The 15,101-nt window shown below is 38.9% G+C and overlaps 1 protein-coding gene across 1 annotated transcript in view; it reads right to left on the reverse strand.

The window, feature by feature from the left end:
- Positions 1-15,101, reverse strand: part of HSD17B12 (hydroxysteroid 17-beta dehydrogenase 12) — a 171,573-nt gene that overhangs the window by 45,683 nt on the left and 110,789 nt on the right. Inside the window, exon 4 of the mRNA XM_025878361.2 lies at positions 12,959-13,066. Within this exon, the coding sequence (XP_025734146.1) occupies positions 12,959-13,066 (108 nt within the window). The remainder of the gene's footprint in view (positions 1-12,958; positions 13,067-15,101) is intronic.

Below are 15,101 nucleotides of genomic sequence, written 5' to 3' on the forward strand. Positions count from 1 at the left end.
TGACTTTGCTTTACCCATCAGTAGAATTATAAAGGATGAATAACTCAGTGTGACTAAGAGAAACAACTAAAGTATCCGTTTAAATGCTACAAATAAAATATTTGTTACAAAGTCAGTTTAAAATAACAGAATACTCAAGGAAAGGTCTTGCCAAATTGTAATATTCTTCAGGACTGAAGAAAAATTCCAACATCTATATAGCCAACCCCATCTGCCTTCCCTCTCCTGGATCTAGAAAATTTTCTGTTTTCAGATTTCTTTCTAGCCAATGGAAATATTAATGCTCTATTTTGAATGAAGAAAACTGAATTGTATAACTATAAATCTTTTAAAATCCAGATTTTTTTTTTTTTTAAATCTGGGAACCCTATAAGCAGCACATTTGACTTCGTAATCTTAACATGTACTGCAAGTACAAAGTTGGACTAAGGAAGCCCACAAAAAACAAAGCAAGCAGGGAAATGTCACTCTGATTATGGCTGCACCAACAACAGACAATCTTCAGATCTGTTTCTAATTGACCAAAGGAGAGCTATCAAAACCACCTACTTATACAGTGAAAATGTGAACATCTATTTAACATCGTTCTAAAGGAAAACATGTTCAACACTGAGAACTTGAGCCCAAGTAAGTCAATAGAATCACGTATAAGGGCTATGTTATTATAGCCAAAACTACACACAGAAAAAAAAACATTAAAGCTGGAATAGATCTTTCAGAGCATTAAGCCCAGTTTTATGAGGAGGAAGTGCATGCTAAGGTCACACAGGCTATTTGTCCTATGCTAGGGCTTAGGAATCTTAAATCCCTTCCTGTTTTGTTAATTGTACTTTTTGGTTGTGAAATAAACACTACCCAGAATCTCTCTACCGCTGGCCATCACTTCAGAGTGCAGAGAAAAACAACTGTTGCTCTCAAATAGCTATTTCCATAAACTGCACACTAGTGCAAATCTTTTGAAAAAGGCAATCCCATTGCAATTTTATTTTGAGACATGAGGTGGCAGCAGTAACCAAAGGCAGACGGAAAGCTTTCAGGAATTGGAAAAGGAAGAAAACAGGCTTTGGGTAGGAGTGAAGGATGGAAATATTTCCATTAAAATGTAATCTCATTAAGAATGGGTGTGTGCAATGCCATCTTTATATATTACAGGATTCATTATAGAATTCACCAAACCAAATAATGCCACAAGTTGTTCCAACATTATTCAGATCGTTGGAAATCCCTTCTAAATGGTAGCCATTTAAATTGGCATTAAATATGTTTAGTAGTGAGGGTCTTGTTCTTTTTTTTTTTAATTCTTCAAGTAAGACACCAGAGACAGATTTAAAAATTTTTATTCAGTGAGCCGCAAAAACCTTTCACTCATGTGAAAGACACTGAGTCTTCCCGAAAACAAAGGATGTCCGTGTAATCTCAGAATTCCAACCAGGACTCCAACAATCACCACAGGATCACGAACAGATATAAAATCTTTTCCATCAGTTTCTCATTGGAGTTCTAAGATAAGAGTTCAACAGAAGAGATGAAGCAAACAGAGAACAGAGGTCACTGACAGACCAAGAAGGACAAGGTAAGTGGGAAAAGAAGGAGGTGCTGGGCAAAGGAACAATCCTCACAGAGCCGACCCTGGCTGGGAAGAACTGTCAAGTGCACTGAGCTCAGCAGCAGCCCCCACGCCCCCCATGCGGAACTTTTGAAAACACGGATATTGATAAAGTATTGCATTCTAAAGACTCAAAGTCCAGAGTAATTCTGAAATGTCACATAAATATTCTGTATCATACTATTGCTAAAAATCATTTCCACATCTCCTACTTAAAAAGAACATACACAAGATTTCTGTTTCTTCTAGATTCTCTTGCTGTTCTTTCTGACCTTACTGGACTTAGAACCCCTTACCAAAACTAGCTGCTTTTGAGATAATGATGTCATTAGAAAATCAGATATTTGATTAACATAACAATAAAAATTTTATTAAAAAAATAGAAAATCAGATATTTGGTGTCTGGGTTGGGCATGAGGGAGGGGCAAACAATAAATTACTAGAAAATAAAAATCCATTTGAACTTACACAATAAAAACCAATACAAGCAACAACCACACACAGAACACCTTCAACCTGCTTTTTCCAGATTAATCAGAGGCTTAAGAAATTAAGGTGGTATAAAAGTACATCACCTAATGGTTGGGCTTCCCAATATATGTCAAGTAATGCAAAGTATTCCTGATTTCCTACTCATCATATCAAAGTACAAATGTTAAGGTAATTTCAGTCACATTTACAGTGATATACACTAACCCAGTTCAAGCACTCAAATTAAAGACTAGAGATGTGGAAAACCTCTTACCGTTCATTAATAAATGGATTAGGAACAAAATGCTACCACTTCATTAATACTTCAAAACAAACTGAATTTTTTAAATGTAAACTTCAGGAATTGTGTATATGCCAAAAGTAGGGGGAAACCTCTCCTGTCTTAAGCTTTTGAACTAATAGGGTCTGCATCTCAGAGTCCATCAGACACAGGTTTTGGTCCTGGCTCTCCTAGGACCAGCTCCTATAAGAGGCAAGTGATTTCACCACAATGAGCCTCAGTTTTCTCAATGTCCTTATATATAAAATAGGGCTAATAATTTAAGAAAATAAGATGCTATATATCAAATCTTTAACCCAAGGCCCAGAACATATCAATACGTTAGTAAGTGGAGGAAGAAGAGTTGTTATTTTTGTTTGGTCACTTCTTCAACAGGTGGTTATTGACCTGCTCTGTAGCCAACACTGTTCTAGGTGCTGGGATGCAGCAGAAGAGGCAAGGTCCCCACTTTCATCAGAGGTGGGCAGCGGCACAGTGCAGACACAGAAAGACCTCTCTGGGCCTCAGTTAGCCAGAGGAACTGCTTGTACTGATTAAGGGTAGACCAGTTGTTCCTCTCTCCTCTCTTTCAAGTAGATCCAGCCTGACAGTCTACACAGAGTTTGCAAAGTGAGGCAAAGAAAATTCCTTCTTTGCCTTACTTAACATATTGCTGTAGCTAGCACATGTTCATATTCTGACAGATGATATTTGGAACACCATGTAAAACATTTTGCAAACTTTACAGTTTTCATACACTTGTGAGTAGCAATTTCTAAATAAAAGAGAGTTTACAAGGCTTTACATTTGCAGCGCCTTTAATCAGAAATTGAAAAGTTAAGACTGAGTCAGAAGCAACACAACAGAACATTTCATTTCCACTGTTTAATTATAAATTGCTATGTGATCCTCATTACAAAACTAGGTAAGATCTGCCATCCATAAATGTGGAAGAAAGGAGGAAAGAACGATGATACGAGGTTGGTAGTTAAGTCTTAGCAAATGGGAGGAACATTCGTCAATTTCTTGAATTACTCTTCTATTTACATTTCTGAGCTCACAGCTAATTACCCAGTTTTAAGTTAAAGGTTCTGCTTTAATTAATATCATTAGTGGTTTTCAAGTGAAAGGAGATAAATTTGAATTCTAAGTCTTATTCTCACTCTAGAAATCCAATTTCATCCAACACATCTAATGGACTAGAAGGCATTATGTTTAGTCTGACAATGTTCCTTATGAGTCTCCTAGTCGTAAAAAAAAAAAAAAAAAATCCATGTACCTATTCCATGTGCCATGATTGGTGACACCAGGCTTCAGTCTCATTCAACACGAAGGAGGGCACAGACGCCAGAGATCCAAAGATCTATTTGAACCTCCACTTGGATTTCTCACAGCTCTCTCAAGTTTAACATATCCCAAAGTGAAATCATCATTTTCTTTACAGAATTTGCTCCTGATCCAGAGTTTCTTGTCTTTGGCAAACAGCACACAGTTGTTCAAGTCAGAACCTGCAAGTTGCTAATTACTACTTGTATAATCCTGGACAATGTATTCAACCTCTTTAAGTCTGTTTCTTGTCCATAAAATGGGCACAAAAATAGGAATGCCTACCTTACGGTATTGTCGAGGATTGCATGAGATTCATTAGCATGGTGCCTGACAAATAAAAGCACTTAAGGATGTTGACAATAACGATCCAGAAAAACCAAGCAACGGCTACTGTTATTGATCACTCCTTCTATCAGACAAAACCTTTGATGAGGACCTTCCATCAATAGATGTTGGTCCTGTTTCTTATTTCCTAAATATCTCTGCAGTCAGTCTACTTCTAACCATTCCCACTGCCCACATCCTAAAGTCACCACCATCATCTTATGTTTTGTTGCTAAGAGAAGCTCACTGGTCTCCGTTTATTAATTCTTGCCCTCTTCCACTCGGAAGTCAGAATAATCTCTCCAAAATTTTAGTATGATGTCAATTTCCTACTTACACTCTACAATGTCTACAGTGTCCTTCCATTAAGCCTACACCTATTAACCTGATTTTCTAAGCCTTTCGTGATCTGGCCCTGCTCAGTCTCCTGACTCTGGCCACTGTCCCCTTTGCAGTCTGTGCTCTAGATCTACAGGTCTTCCATCAGCTCTCCCAAGCTGCCAAGCACATTTGCCTCTAGGCTTTTCTTCTCCCTGGGATCCCTTCCCGCATCTCTTCTCCCGGGGCTGATTAGCCTTTAGGTCTTAACTTAAATAATACCTTCTCAGAAACCATCTCTGACACTCTCCACTTCCTCAGTAACACAGGCTTTCAGTATGTGCAACACATTCCCAAATACTTCTTTAGGAGCTGTCCTCCATGAAAGCAGAAACACTATCAGCTTCATTTACTGTGGTATCTCTGGAATTTTACTTGTAGAATGAACTGCTACATGAATCAAACAACAAATAGGAAAGGAAAGGTACCCTATAACGAAGTATTTGTCTTGGATTCCTGGGGCAGAGGTTCTAAACCCTTGCAATTTCCAGGATGACAGGAGTTTCTTTGTTATTCATGGTGGGCCTCTGGATCGCACCTGAGTTTATGCTAATGAGATGAATCAGGATGGGGCTTGGTCACCCAAAAGACCAACTATATGACTAGAAGGTTAAGGCTTTGAGCCAGCTCAACCTGAGAAAAGGGAGGAGGACTGGAAACTAAGTTCAGTCACAGAGCCAGTGATTCAATTAATCATGCCCACTTAATGAAACCCCAATAAAAACTCTGGACACTGAGCTTCTTGGTTGGTGAACATCAATGTGCAGGGAGGGTGATGCATCCTAACTCCACACTGAAGCACTGAGTTCAGAACCCTCTTAGAACTTGTCCTATTTGTCTCTTTATTTGGCTAGTGTTAATTCCTACCCCCCATAATTAAATACTAAACTATAATTGTGAGTATAGTGCTTCCTAAGTTCTGTAAGATGTTCTAGCAAATTATCAAACTTGAGGTGGCCATGGGAACCCCCAAATTTGTAGCCAGCTGATCAGAAGTGCAGGTGGCCTGGAGACTGCTGAACTTGCAGTAAGTGTCTGAAGTAGGGATGCTCTTGTTGGGGACTGTGCCCTTGAACTTGTGGAGTCCATACTAACTCTGGCTGGTAGGGACAAAATTTGATTGCATTACAAAAGGGATGTTTTGGAAGTGACTGAAACCCCTAGAAGGAACAAAAATCATATCCTGGTATAACAGGGAAGCTCCACCCTCTCTGCAAGCTATCATCTCATCATGCTCCTGTAAGCCTTTCCTATAGACTCAGCTAACAGCTTCTGCCCTTTCTTGAGCCTGAGTCATTTTATACCTGAGCTATAGGGGTGGGGTAGCAGGGGGAGAGATGGGTAGTTATTTCCAAACACATGAAACTTATCTTTGGTGTTCTCTCAACTAACTTTAATAGTCTTTCTATTCTTTCTCCCTTTCTCTGCACCCCACTGATCACCAGCCCACCACTATAGTTTCCTCTTCAAGTCTCTCCTTTTCCATTTCAAAATGATTTTTCCATGTCTTTCACTAACTACAATAGCCATTTCCTCCATGTGACTGATTCAACAAGAAGTAAACCAGTAATAAACTGAATGTATTAATCCCAATGAGATGTAAATGAAGATGTCACTGGCCCTTTCCGAGACATTTTATCATTTTTTAAAAAGATTTTTTTATCCATTCATTTGAGAGAAAGAAAAAGAGAGAGCAAGCGAGTGAGAGCACAAGCAGGGGGAAGGATCAGAGCGAGAGGGAGAAGCAGACTCCCTGCTGAGCAAGGCGCCCAATGCGGGGCTCAATCGCAACCCCAGGATCATGACCTGAGCTGAAGGTAGACACTTAACCGAAACACCAGGAACCCCCTTCAGAGACATTTAAAAAGTGAACTTAAAGCTAAGTGGTTTTTTTTTTTTTTTTTTTTGAGAGAGAAAGAGAGAAAGCGTGTGTGTGAGAACCAGGAGTGGGGCAGAGCAAAAGGGAGAGAGAGAATCTTCAGCAGGCTCTGGGGCTTGATCTCACAACCCTGAGCATCATGACCTGAGCTGAAATCAAGAGTCAGAGGCTCAATGGACTGAGCCACCAGGCGCCCCTTCAAGCTAATTTCTAATTAGTAAAGTTCCTGAGGGGAGCAAGAAGCTAACAAGTAGCTTTATAAATTTCTAAGCCCTCTGAAGAAGCAAAACTCTTCTACTTGTAACTTCCTTCATGAGCTGGGACTGGGAAGCTGCACAACTCCTAACAAGTTCCTTCCTTCCCGGAGATCCCAGAAGAGTTTTCCTCAACCCAGTTCCTCCAGCCCTTTGGCTCTCTCTCTTCAGCCTACACTTATACCTCTTCCTTTGATATGCTGGGGACTGAACTATAAGGAAGCCATCTCTGGATTCCAACCCAAATAACCTAGGAGTTTGCCATTTGGAAGCTAACTGGCCCTTTCCCCCAGTAGCTAATAATACTCTTGGGTCTTCTGTTAAGAAGCTTTAAGGACTTACGTATAAACAGAAATAGAGTAGACTGATCTTAACTATTCCTCTCTGCTCAAACCATATTCTCAACATTCGACTATTCTCTATCCTAGAACATTCTGGAAAATATCAGTTTTAGGGGAGAAAAATGGAACACATATGCCTCCCAAGTATTTCCTCTATTCCATAAGGTTGCATGGGCAAGGGTAACAAAAAAATATTTTTTGCATTTATCCAAGGAGAAAGGAAGGACACTAATAAAAAAATAATCTATCAAATATATAAGTGGAGCAAGCATTCACTTACAAAGGGCATGGGAAGAAAGAGAATAGTAAGTTCTAGTCCGGCTTTTGCAATAAATCATTTTTTACAATTAATTGACTTTTATTATCTATACTATGTTAGACCTATACTATTGTTATTATCTATACTATGTCTAAACTACTGTTAATACTATGCTATTAAAATACCTCTTGGGGCGCCTGGTGGCTCAGTCAGTTAAATGTCTGCTTTTGGCTCAGGTCACCATCCCGGAGTCCTTGGGATGGAGCCCCACGGCCTCGTCAGGCTCCCAGCTCAGCAGGGAGTTGGCTTGTCCCTCTCCCTCTGCCCTTCCCCCCACCCGCCCCCGCCCCCGCCTCATTCTCTGTACCTATCTCTCTCTCTCAAATAAATAAATAAAATCTTTTAAAAATGAGGCCTCTTAATAAAATTATGGCACTGCGTATAGACAGCAAAACGTCAATAGGTAACAGTCCTGGATACGCTAAGCCAGCACAGGGTCACATCAGCCTGTACCAACTGATTCTCTTGATTCTGCAACTTACACAAAGCACGACAGTATGTGTGGAAAAGACCTCGACAGCATCTGGCATGGGGAAATTCCTGGTCTAGGATGCATTAAGAGCTTGAATAAAGCAATAATTGATTTTCTTTTTTAATGAATCACAAACTAAATATTTTTTCCAAGAGGACCTTTTTATTTTTCTTCTAGAATAAAGAATGTCACTTTTTACAGGTTAAAAAAGTCATAGTAGGGGAATTTGAAAAAGTATTATTTGTGGCATACTTCAAATCTAAGGTTACTCTTTTGGCCTTGGTAAACTATGCCTCCTGCAATGTATTGTGCAAAGTCCTCCAAAGCCATTTGGAGCACGCATGAGAATCTCTCCTGAGGAATAAAGTAAGTAAGCGTTATAGCAATCGCATTTTGTTAACTGATTGTTTGCTTATTCAAAGCAGTATTGATGTCATTTTCTCTAAATAGTTCAAGTTTTTTAAGCTTTCTTAAATCTGTGTTTCTTGGCATTTGCCTGAAAGAAGACAGCAGATGCTTACTTATTTTACATAACAGAGTTAAGAATCCAACTTCTCCACCTTAAGCATTTATAGTCTTATCAAGTTACAGTGACCTTTCTGTATAAATTCAGACAATTCATAGCCATTTTCTCCCCACTTATCTTACTGAAAACTTGATGTTTCTTTCATGACAAAGGGCCTTAGCATTTTCCTTTGTAACTCTTACAATACTAATTTTCTTAGTAAGCACTGACTATATACTTTAGTGGTTAATGCTATTCAAACAGACGGAGTACAGGTTGGTGATTTATTTTTCATTTTATCATTACCAGTTTCATTAATACTCAGTAGAAAAAAATCCTTCCTATGCCTTCATATGGATTGCAAGGTCTTACTAGAAACCGATCTACATGCTTATTATTTTAGGAAATGTTAGAAAGGTGAGACTGACATTAAGCAGAGGAGGAAGGAGAATTTCCCCCTTCTCCTTACAGAGATGGAGTTATGTGGGATCTGGCTGGGGAGGAGAGGGAAGGTGAAGGAGCTATATACCCAGGGAATTATAAGAAAAAAACATCAGACCTACCCCCCACCCCCGACAAGTTCTATAGTGTTATGTCCACACTAGAGAAGGAACTGTAAGATGAGAGTTGAAATATGACCTGGTGATAACATTTAGCTCATAAAGGTGTTTATATTTACATTTAAGGTGTTTTTAATAGTTCCCTCAAAAACCTTGACATATTAAAATTACAATGCAATATATCTGTTAGTAACTGTCAATAATTATGTACACCTTATGAGTAAGGAGACCGTTGTGGTAGAGTAGGAAGAAAACCAAGCATATAACCAAAGAATAAGATAATGTATATGAAAATGGTGTTACAGACTTGAAAGGATCATGTAAACATTAGCTACAATTATTTTTATTATTGATTTGTCACCAAATAAAAGTTTAAAACAAAGTTGTATGTGTGTGTGTGTGTGTGTGTGTGTGAATCAGTATTCAGTCAGAACAGTCTGATTACAGTAAAGCTTTAAAGCAGGGTCTCTCAACCTCAGCACTATTGAGATTTCAGGCTGAGTCTTTCCTGTGAGGGTCTGTCTTGTGCATTGTAGGATGTTTAGCAGTATCCCTGATCTTCACCCACTTAGGGCCAAAAGAACTTCTCCCACCTCCTCCCTCAATCAGTGACAACTAGAAATGTCTCTGGACATTACCAGATAATGCAAAACTGCTCCTGGCTGAAAACCATGTTAAAGCATAAGAAAAATGTAGAAATTATGGCCCTCTCACACAAATTGAGGATGAGAAGACAGCCAACGTGAGCTAGAGCGAAGATGTCCCTCACCAGGCACATGTGGCTATTGAACACTTAAAATGTGGCTAATCTGAATTGAGATATGCTATACGCATACCATACACGCTAGATTAGAAGACTTGGTATGAGAAAAAGAGTGCAAAATATTTTAATAAATTTTTAATAAGCAAATTTTAAATTTGCTTCTCTTTCTGGGACCTCTATAAAGCAAATTAAAAAAATAAAATATTTTTTTATATGGATTACATGCTAAAGTGATATTTTGGACACAGTGGGTTAAAATAAAATACATTACTAAAATTAACTTTATCTGTTTATTATTCACCTTCGAAAAATGTGGCTACTAGAGAAGTTAAAATTACACATGTGGCTCATGTTATATTTCTATATTTCTATCAGACAGTGCCGAACTTGTATAAAAAACTATCCCTCCTTCATGCTATATATTCCAGGCAGCCTTTGATGACAAGGGAGGGAACTAAAAGAGCTCTGTCCTCAGTTTTCTCTTTACATTCTCCATATTCTCCTTGGATGATCTCCAATCTCAATGCTTTGATGAGATTACTACTTATAGATAACTAATCTCCAAACTCTATCTTCTGTTAAGAGCTCTACTAAAACCTAGATCCAGGGCAATGGCTGGCTCAGTTGGTAGAGCATGTGACTCTTGGCCTTAGGGTCATGAGTTCAAGCCCCACATTGGGTGTAGAGATAACTAAAAATAATAATAAAATTAAAAAAAGAGAGAGAGATCCCTATGTTTAAAAAAATAATACATAAATAAAACCTAGATCCATATACCCAACTATCAACTTAACAACCCCACTTGGACTTTCTGGAGGAACTCCAAACTTAAATGATCCTCATTCCAAAAAAGATTCCTCCAGGAGCCCCCATTTTAGTAAATGGCCGCATTGACTAGGTTCTTAAGCCAGAAACCTCAAAGTTGTCCGTGACTTCTCTCTTCTTCTTCATCCCACTTGCAATCTCTTGCAAAGTTCTGCTTCATTTACTTTTTAAACACTTCTGGAATCCTCCTTTCTCCTACCCCACTGGCTAGACCAAGTCACCATCACTTCCCCTATATCAACTTCCTCTTGCCTTTATACTCTTATTACACCCTGCCCTGTCCTGCCCTTCTCAAAAGTGCTGTCTTTCCTATTAGACATTATACTACATGAGGTCAGGCACTTTCTTGTTCATTGCTATGTCTCTAGTTCTTTGACAAATGAATGAATGAGTGAGTGAGTAAAGAGGGTACAAACTGCTAACTCACAGGTTGCAATTTGCTAAGGAGCTGGACCACAAAAACAATGGTTCCATTAGCATCTGAGGCCTGGAAAATATCAGTCTTCATGCCTAAATGCGCACTGATGTGTTGATACATGTCCTAGGATTCTAGAAGTGGGGAAAAAGTGCTTGGGAACCATGTGCCCTGTACTCCATCCTTAACAGATCTCTCTGTTGTGCCTAAACTCACACAGTAAACTTTCTATACACTGAGTCAGGAAAGAACAGCTGAAGAGTGCCTTTTACAATCCTCTAGCCCCGTGGGAAAATGATTTTCCATCTTCAGTGTCATAGTCCCAGAGTATTCACAGTTTCAGAGTTACCCAGTGACAAGAAGCTAAAAGTTATGCAAAGCTTAAAACAATCATGAACTTTTCTGAAAGAAATTATTCTCCAAGATTACAAGTTCAAGGTAAGTCTCTTCTCATTGGGGATCCTCAATCTATCTCCATGCCTAAGCAAGCCTTCGTCCCCCAGTCCACGCATGACTAGTTTGAAAGGGGTGAGGACAGGCTATGGCAGTATCTATCCTAACTAGTAAGTTATAGCTGCTACTGATTAGAAAGTTTTAAAAAGTCTAGAACTTTATAGATGTTAGTGGTGTTTTGGGTATTCCAGAATTAGGCTAAGGAAGAGGAACCTGTAAAAGAGTCCAGGCAATATATGTATTTAGAGAAGAACATGTAGACACAGAGGCAAAAATCAGACCCGTGTCTCTATTCACTTTTTGCCATGGGCTCTCCCAGCAGAGGGAGAGTAGTGGTGTGGGTAGGAAGGGCAATGGTGCTATGTGAAATGGACCAGGCAGGAGCTGAAGTGGATACAATGTCAAAGCCAGAGGGAACTGCAGGTCCAAGGGCACTAGGTACTAGGCTATGTGTGTTTAACTCTTTTCTTTTATTGCCTTATGAAGAAATTATACAAAAGACCATTCTTTCAGAGTATGAGGAAGGGAGGTGGGGGTCTTGACTAAAGAAATGTTAGGAAATGTTTTTTTAAAGTATTTTCTCTTTTTTTTCCTCCTTTGATAACCCCCAAAAGAAAACGATGGCAAATTACCAGGTTAACACCAATTCAGCCAGTGGTATAAAGAGATTTAGTAAAGAAGCAACTTTTTTCTGAACTAAATGCTTTGTTTCTTTCTGGAAAGGACTCAAAAAATGGTGGGGTACCTTTCCAAAGCCCACTTTTCCCCTTAAAATCTGGTGAATTTTTTCCATAATAATTTCCAAAACTTGCCCTACCTCAGCAAAAGCACTGGTTTTTGGTAATGAGAGCCAGGTAGCTGAGGTATAACAAAAGGGAGTAGTAGACTCAGGAAAAACAAACAGAATCTCAGTTGTATTGCTTGGTCTTCATGTGACCTTAGGCAAGTCTCTCAGCCATGTGTTCCCAGCTGGGGTGATCTCACTCCCAACAGGACAAAAACTGGTTCAGGGGTGGGCAGTGTGAGATCTTATGCTTTGTCTGTTGAAGCACAGAGAGACATATAGTGCGTAAACAAGACATACAGTGTACATGTGGTGTTAAAATTTCATGAGAGGGAGGATTAGGGGAAAATAATGTCTAAAAAGCCTCCTAGGGTAAGAGGGTAGTAACAGGCTGAAAAACCTTTCCCTTAGCCTTCACTTCCTCAACTGTCAAAAAGGGTCAGCATCACCCACCTTAAAGAATTATTATGCTATAACCATATCTAAATACACACAAAAGAGGGGCACCCAGGTGGCTCAATCGGTTAAGCAGCTGGCTCTTGATATCAGCTCAGGTCATGATCTCAGGGTCCCAGGATGGAGCCCTGCATCATGCTCTGAGCTCTGTGGGGAATCTGTTTGAGATTCTCTCCCTCTCCCTCTGCCCCTCTCCCGGCTCACGTGTGCACATGCATACGCATACTCTCCCTCTATCTGTCTCTCAGATAAATAAATCTTTAAAAATACATACATACATACATACAAAAGAGAATGAGAGACGGAAAATAAAGCAGGCAGAGAAAATAACCCCCAAATTGTAAAAACAGTCATTAAAATATAACTAAAAACAAAGATCCAAATGTATATAATGTCATCTAACAATCAATTGTATTAAAAAAACAATTTTCTTCTCACTACTCACTTTACTGACTGAATACCTAAGATCCGAAAAGAAAACGTACATAGTAAAAGTCAAATAAAAAGTGCAAGACGAATCTATAAATGTGGCAAAGATACGAACCTAAAACACCAATTTTAAGACCTGCCAAGCTTGTTTTAATTTTATCATAAATATCTTCTGATGCAAAGTCAACAGCAATGGTCCTTGTTTCCACTTTGAATTTTTCTCCTAGGAAAAAGCACAAATAGAGAGAAGGAAAATTATAACATGGCAATTAAGATTAAAGCATTTGATGATATTACCTTTTCAAACTCTTCCCCCCGCCCCAATATGATACGAAATTTAGACCAGAATCATGTTAGCAATCATGAGACCATCTAAGAGATGATACAGAGTCAACACAATAATTCTGCAATAAAAACTCCAATGTTGCTACAGAGCTGGCTGACTGTTCCTTAATCAGTTCTCCTTCTATAAATCAATAATGACTCCTTTTTAGACTCTTAGGTACAAATAGTAAAACATGATTCGTATCATAATGTTATATACTCTTTAAATATCAGTTTTTTTATTTTAATTGCAAACTGATGCTTCATAATTTCATAAACAAGTCTTTATGTTGCAAAATGTTTTAAAGGGTGTATATAAAAGTCCATCTTATTAAAATGGAAGTAAAATGAGTATGATCGTCGTGCAATTTAGGGCCTTGGTTAACAGTTAATGGTCACCACATTAAAAAACCCACACAAAATGCACAGTGACAGAGCTACAAAATGACAGAAGACAGTCCTCGGTGTTCTACTTTGCTCAGGACAATGGAAGTACACACAGAGCTAATGGAAATCACACAATGAGAAATGGGACTCTGGAGAAACCGAACTTACTGAGGTAATGTAGAGTGTTCACTTCCGCCCTCCCTCGTGAGTCCATTTGAGAAGGCATGGACTGTGAGGTCCCCCAGACACAGGTACCAATTTTAATTTTACCTATTTGCTAAATGACTTTGAGCAAGTCACGTATCTTCCACGAGCCTCAGCATCCTCTCCTGATAATGAAAGTAATGCTATCCAACCTATGATTCGAGGCTCAAGTGGTATCTAGTGGTATACAGAAGGCACTCCATAAATGTTAAGTCTCCTCTCTCCTCCACTAACCCCGCTCTCACTTCACTTAGTGCAGTTCAGGTGGCTAAGAATGTTTACTCTTTGGAACTTGATAAGAATTCAAAAGAATTCATTTAAAATCCTGCTTCCAAAAAAATAAATTTTTCTTCATTTGAAGTCAATGTTGGCTCATCACAGAGTCTACAACATTAATCCACAAAGGACATTGCCATTCTTGATCTAAAAGGAGTTCTGCCTACGAATGAAGAGCTGGTTCACAAGAGATCTGTTTCTTAGTTTCAGTGAAAAGTATTGACCTGAGGTAGGAATCCATGAATAAACTGGAGAGGAGAACATGTGACCTAGAAAATACCTATCTGGTGTTGGGGCACCTGGGTGGCTCAGTCAGTTAAGCGTCTGCCTTCGGCTCAGGTCATGATCCCAGCGTCTGGGGATTGAGCCCCACATCGGACTTCCCACTCAGCAGGGAGTCTGCTTCTCCCTCTCCTTCTGCTCCTTCTCTCTCTCTCTCTCTCTCTCTCTCTCACTCACTCTCAGATAAATAAAATCCTTAAAAAAAAAAGAAAAGAAAATACCGTATCTGGTTGTTAAAGGCACACTTATATTCCAGTGTCAATGAGTTACTGTATGTGTTCATGTAATGGAGAGCCACAGACCAAGGTGTCACTTCACAACAGCGCATCCAACAGGTCTTATTATAAATGCTTCCAGGATTTACCACCAGTAAGTAGAGAACACTGCCCTTATTAGAGAACATCACCCACAGATTTACAAGAAAAAAAAAAGACCCAAATCAAAATGCTGAAGGGTACCTTTTATTAAATGTAAAACTTCATTCAGGAATGAAATGAGATAAATTTATCTATTTATTTTGAGAAAAACAAAGCATGTTTCCACACTAGTGCTATATACTGACATTTAAGAAAAATCTCTCTAGTAATAAAAGCCACCTCACAACTCCTGAATCAAATTTACTCTTTTAAGTCTCACAGGATTTGGGGAATATACTTATAATGTAGAGTCTTGTATAGATAGGCTGCTAAACATATTCAGAGACCCTTTTGGAAAGAATGTTATTTTAGTTAATAAGAACCCTCAAGTAAGCTTTTCTTTGTACTCACATTAGGATAAGCAAAATG

Source organism: Callorhinus ursinus, unplaced genomic scaffold (genome assembly GCF_003265705.2).
Source record: "Callorhinus ursinus isolate GAN/ISIS: 27379988/994484 unplaced genomic scaffold, GSC_fseal_2.0 scaffold21, whole genome shotgun sequence".
NCBI lineage: Eukaryota > Metazoa > Chordata > Mammalia > Carnivora > Otariidae > Callorhinus > Callorhinus ursinus.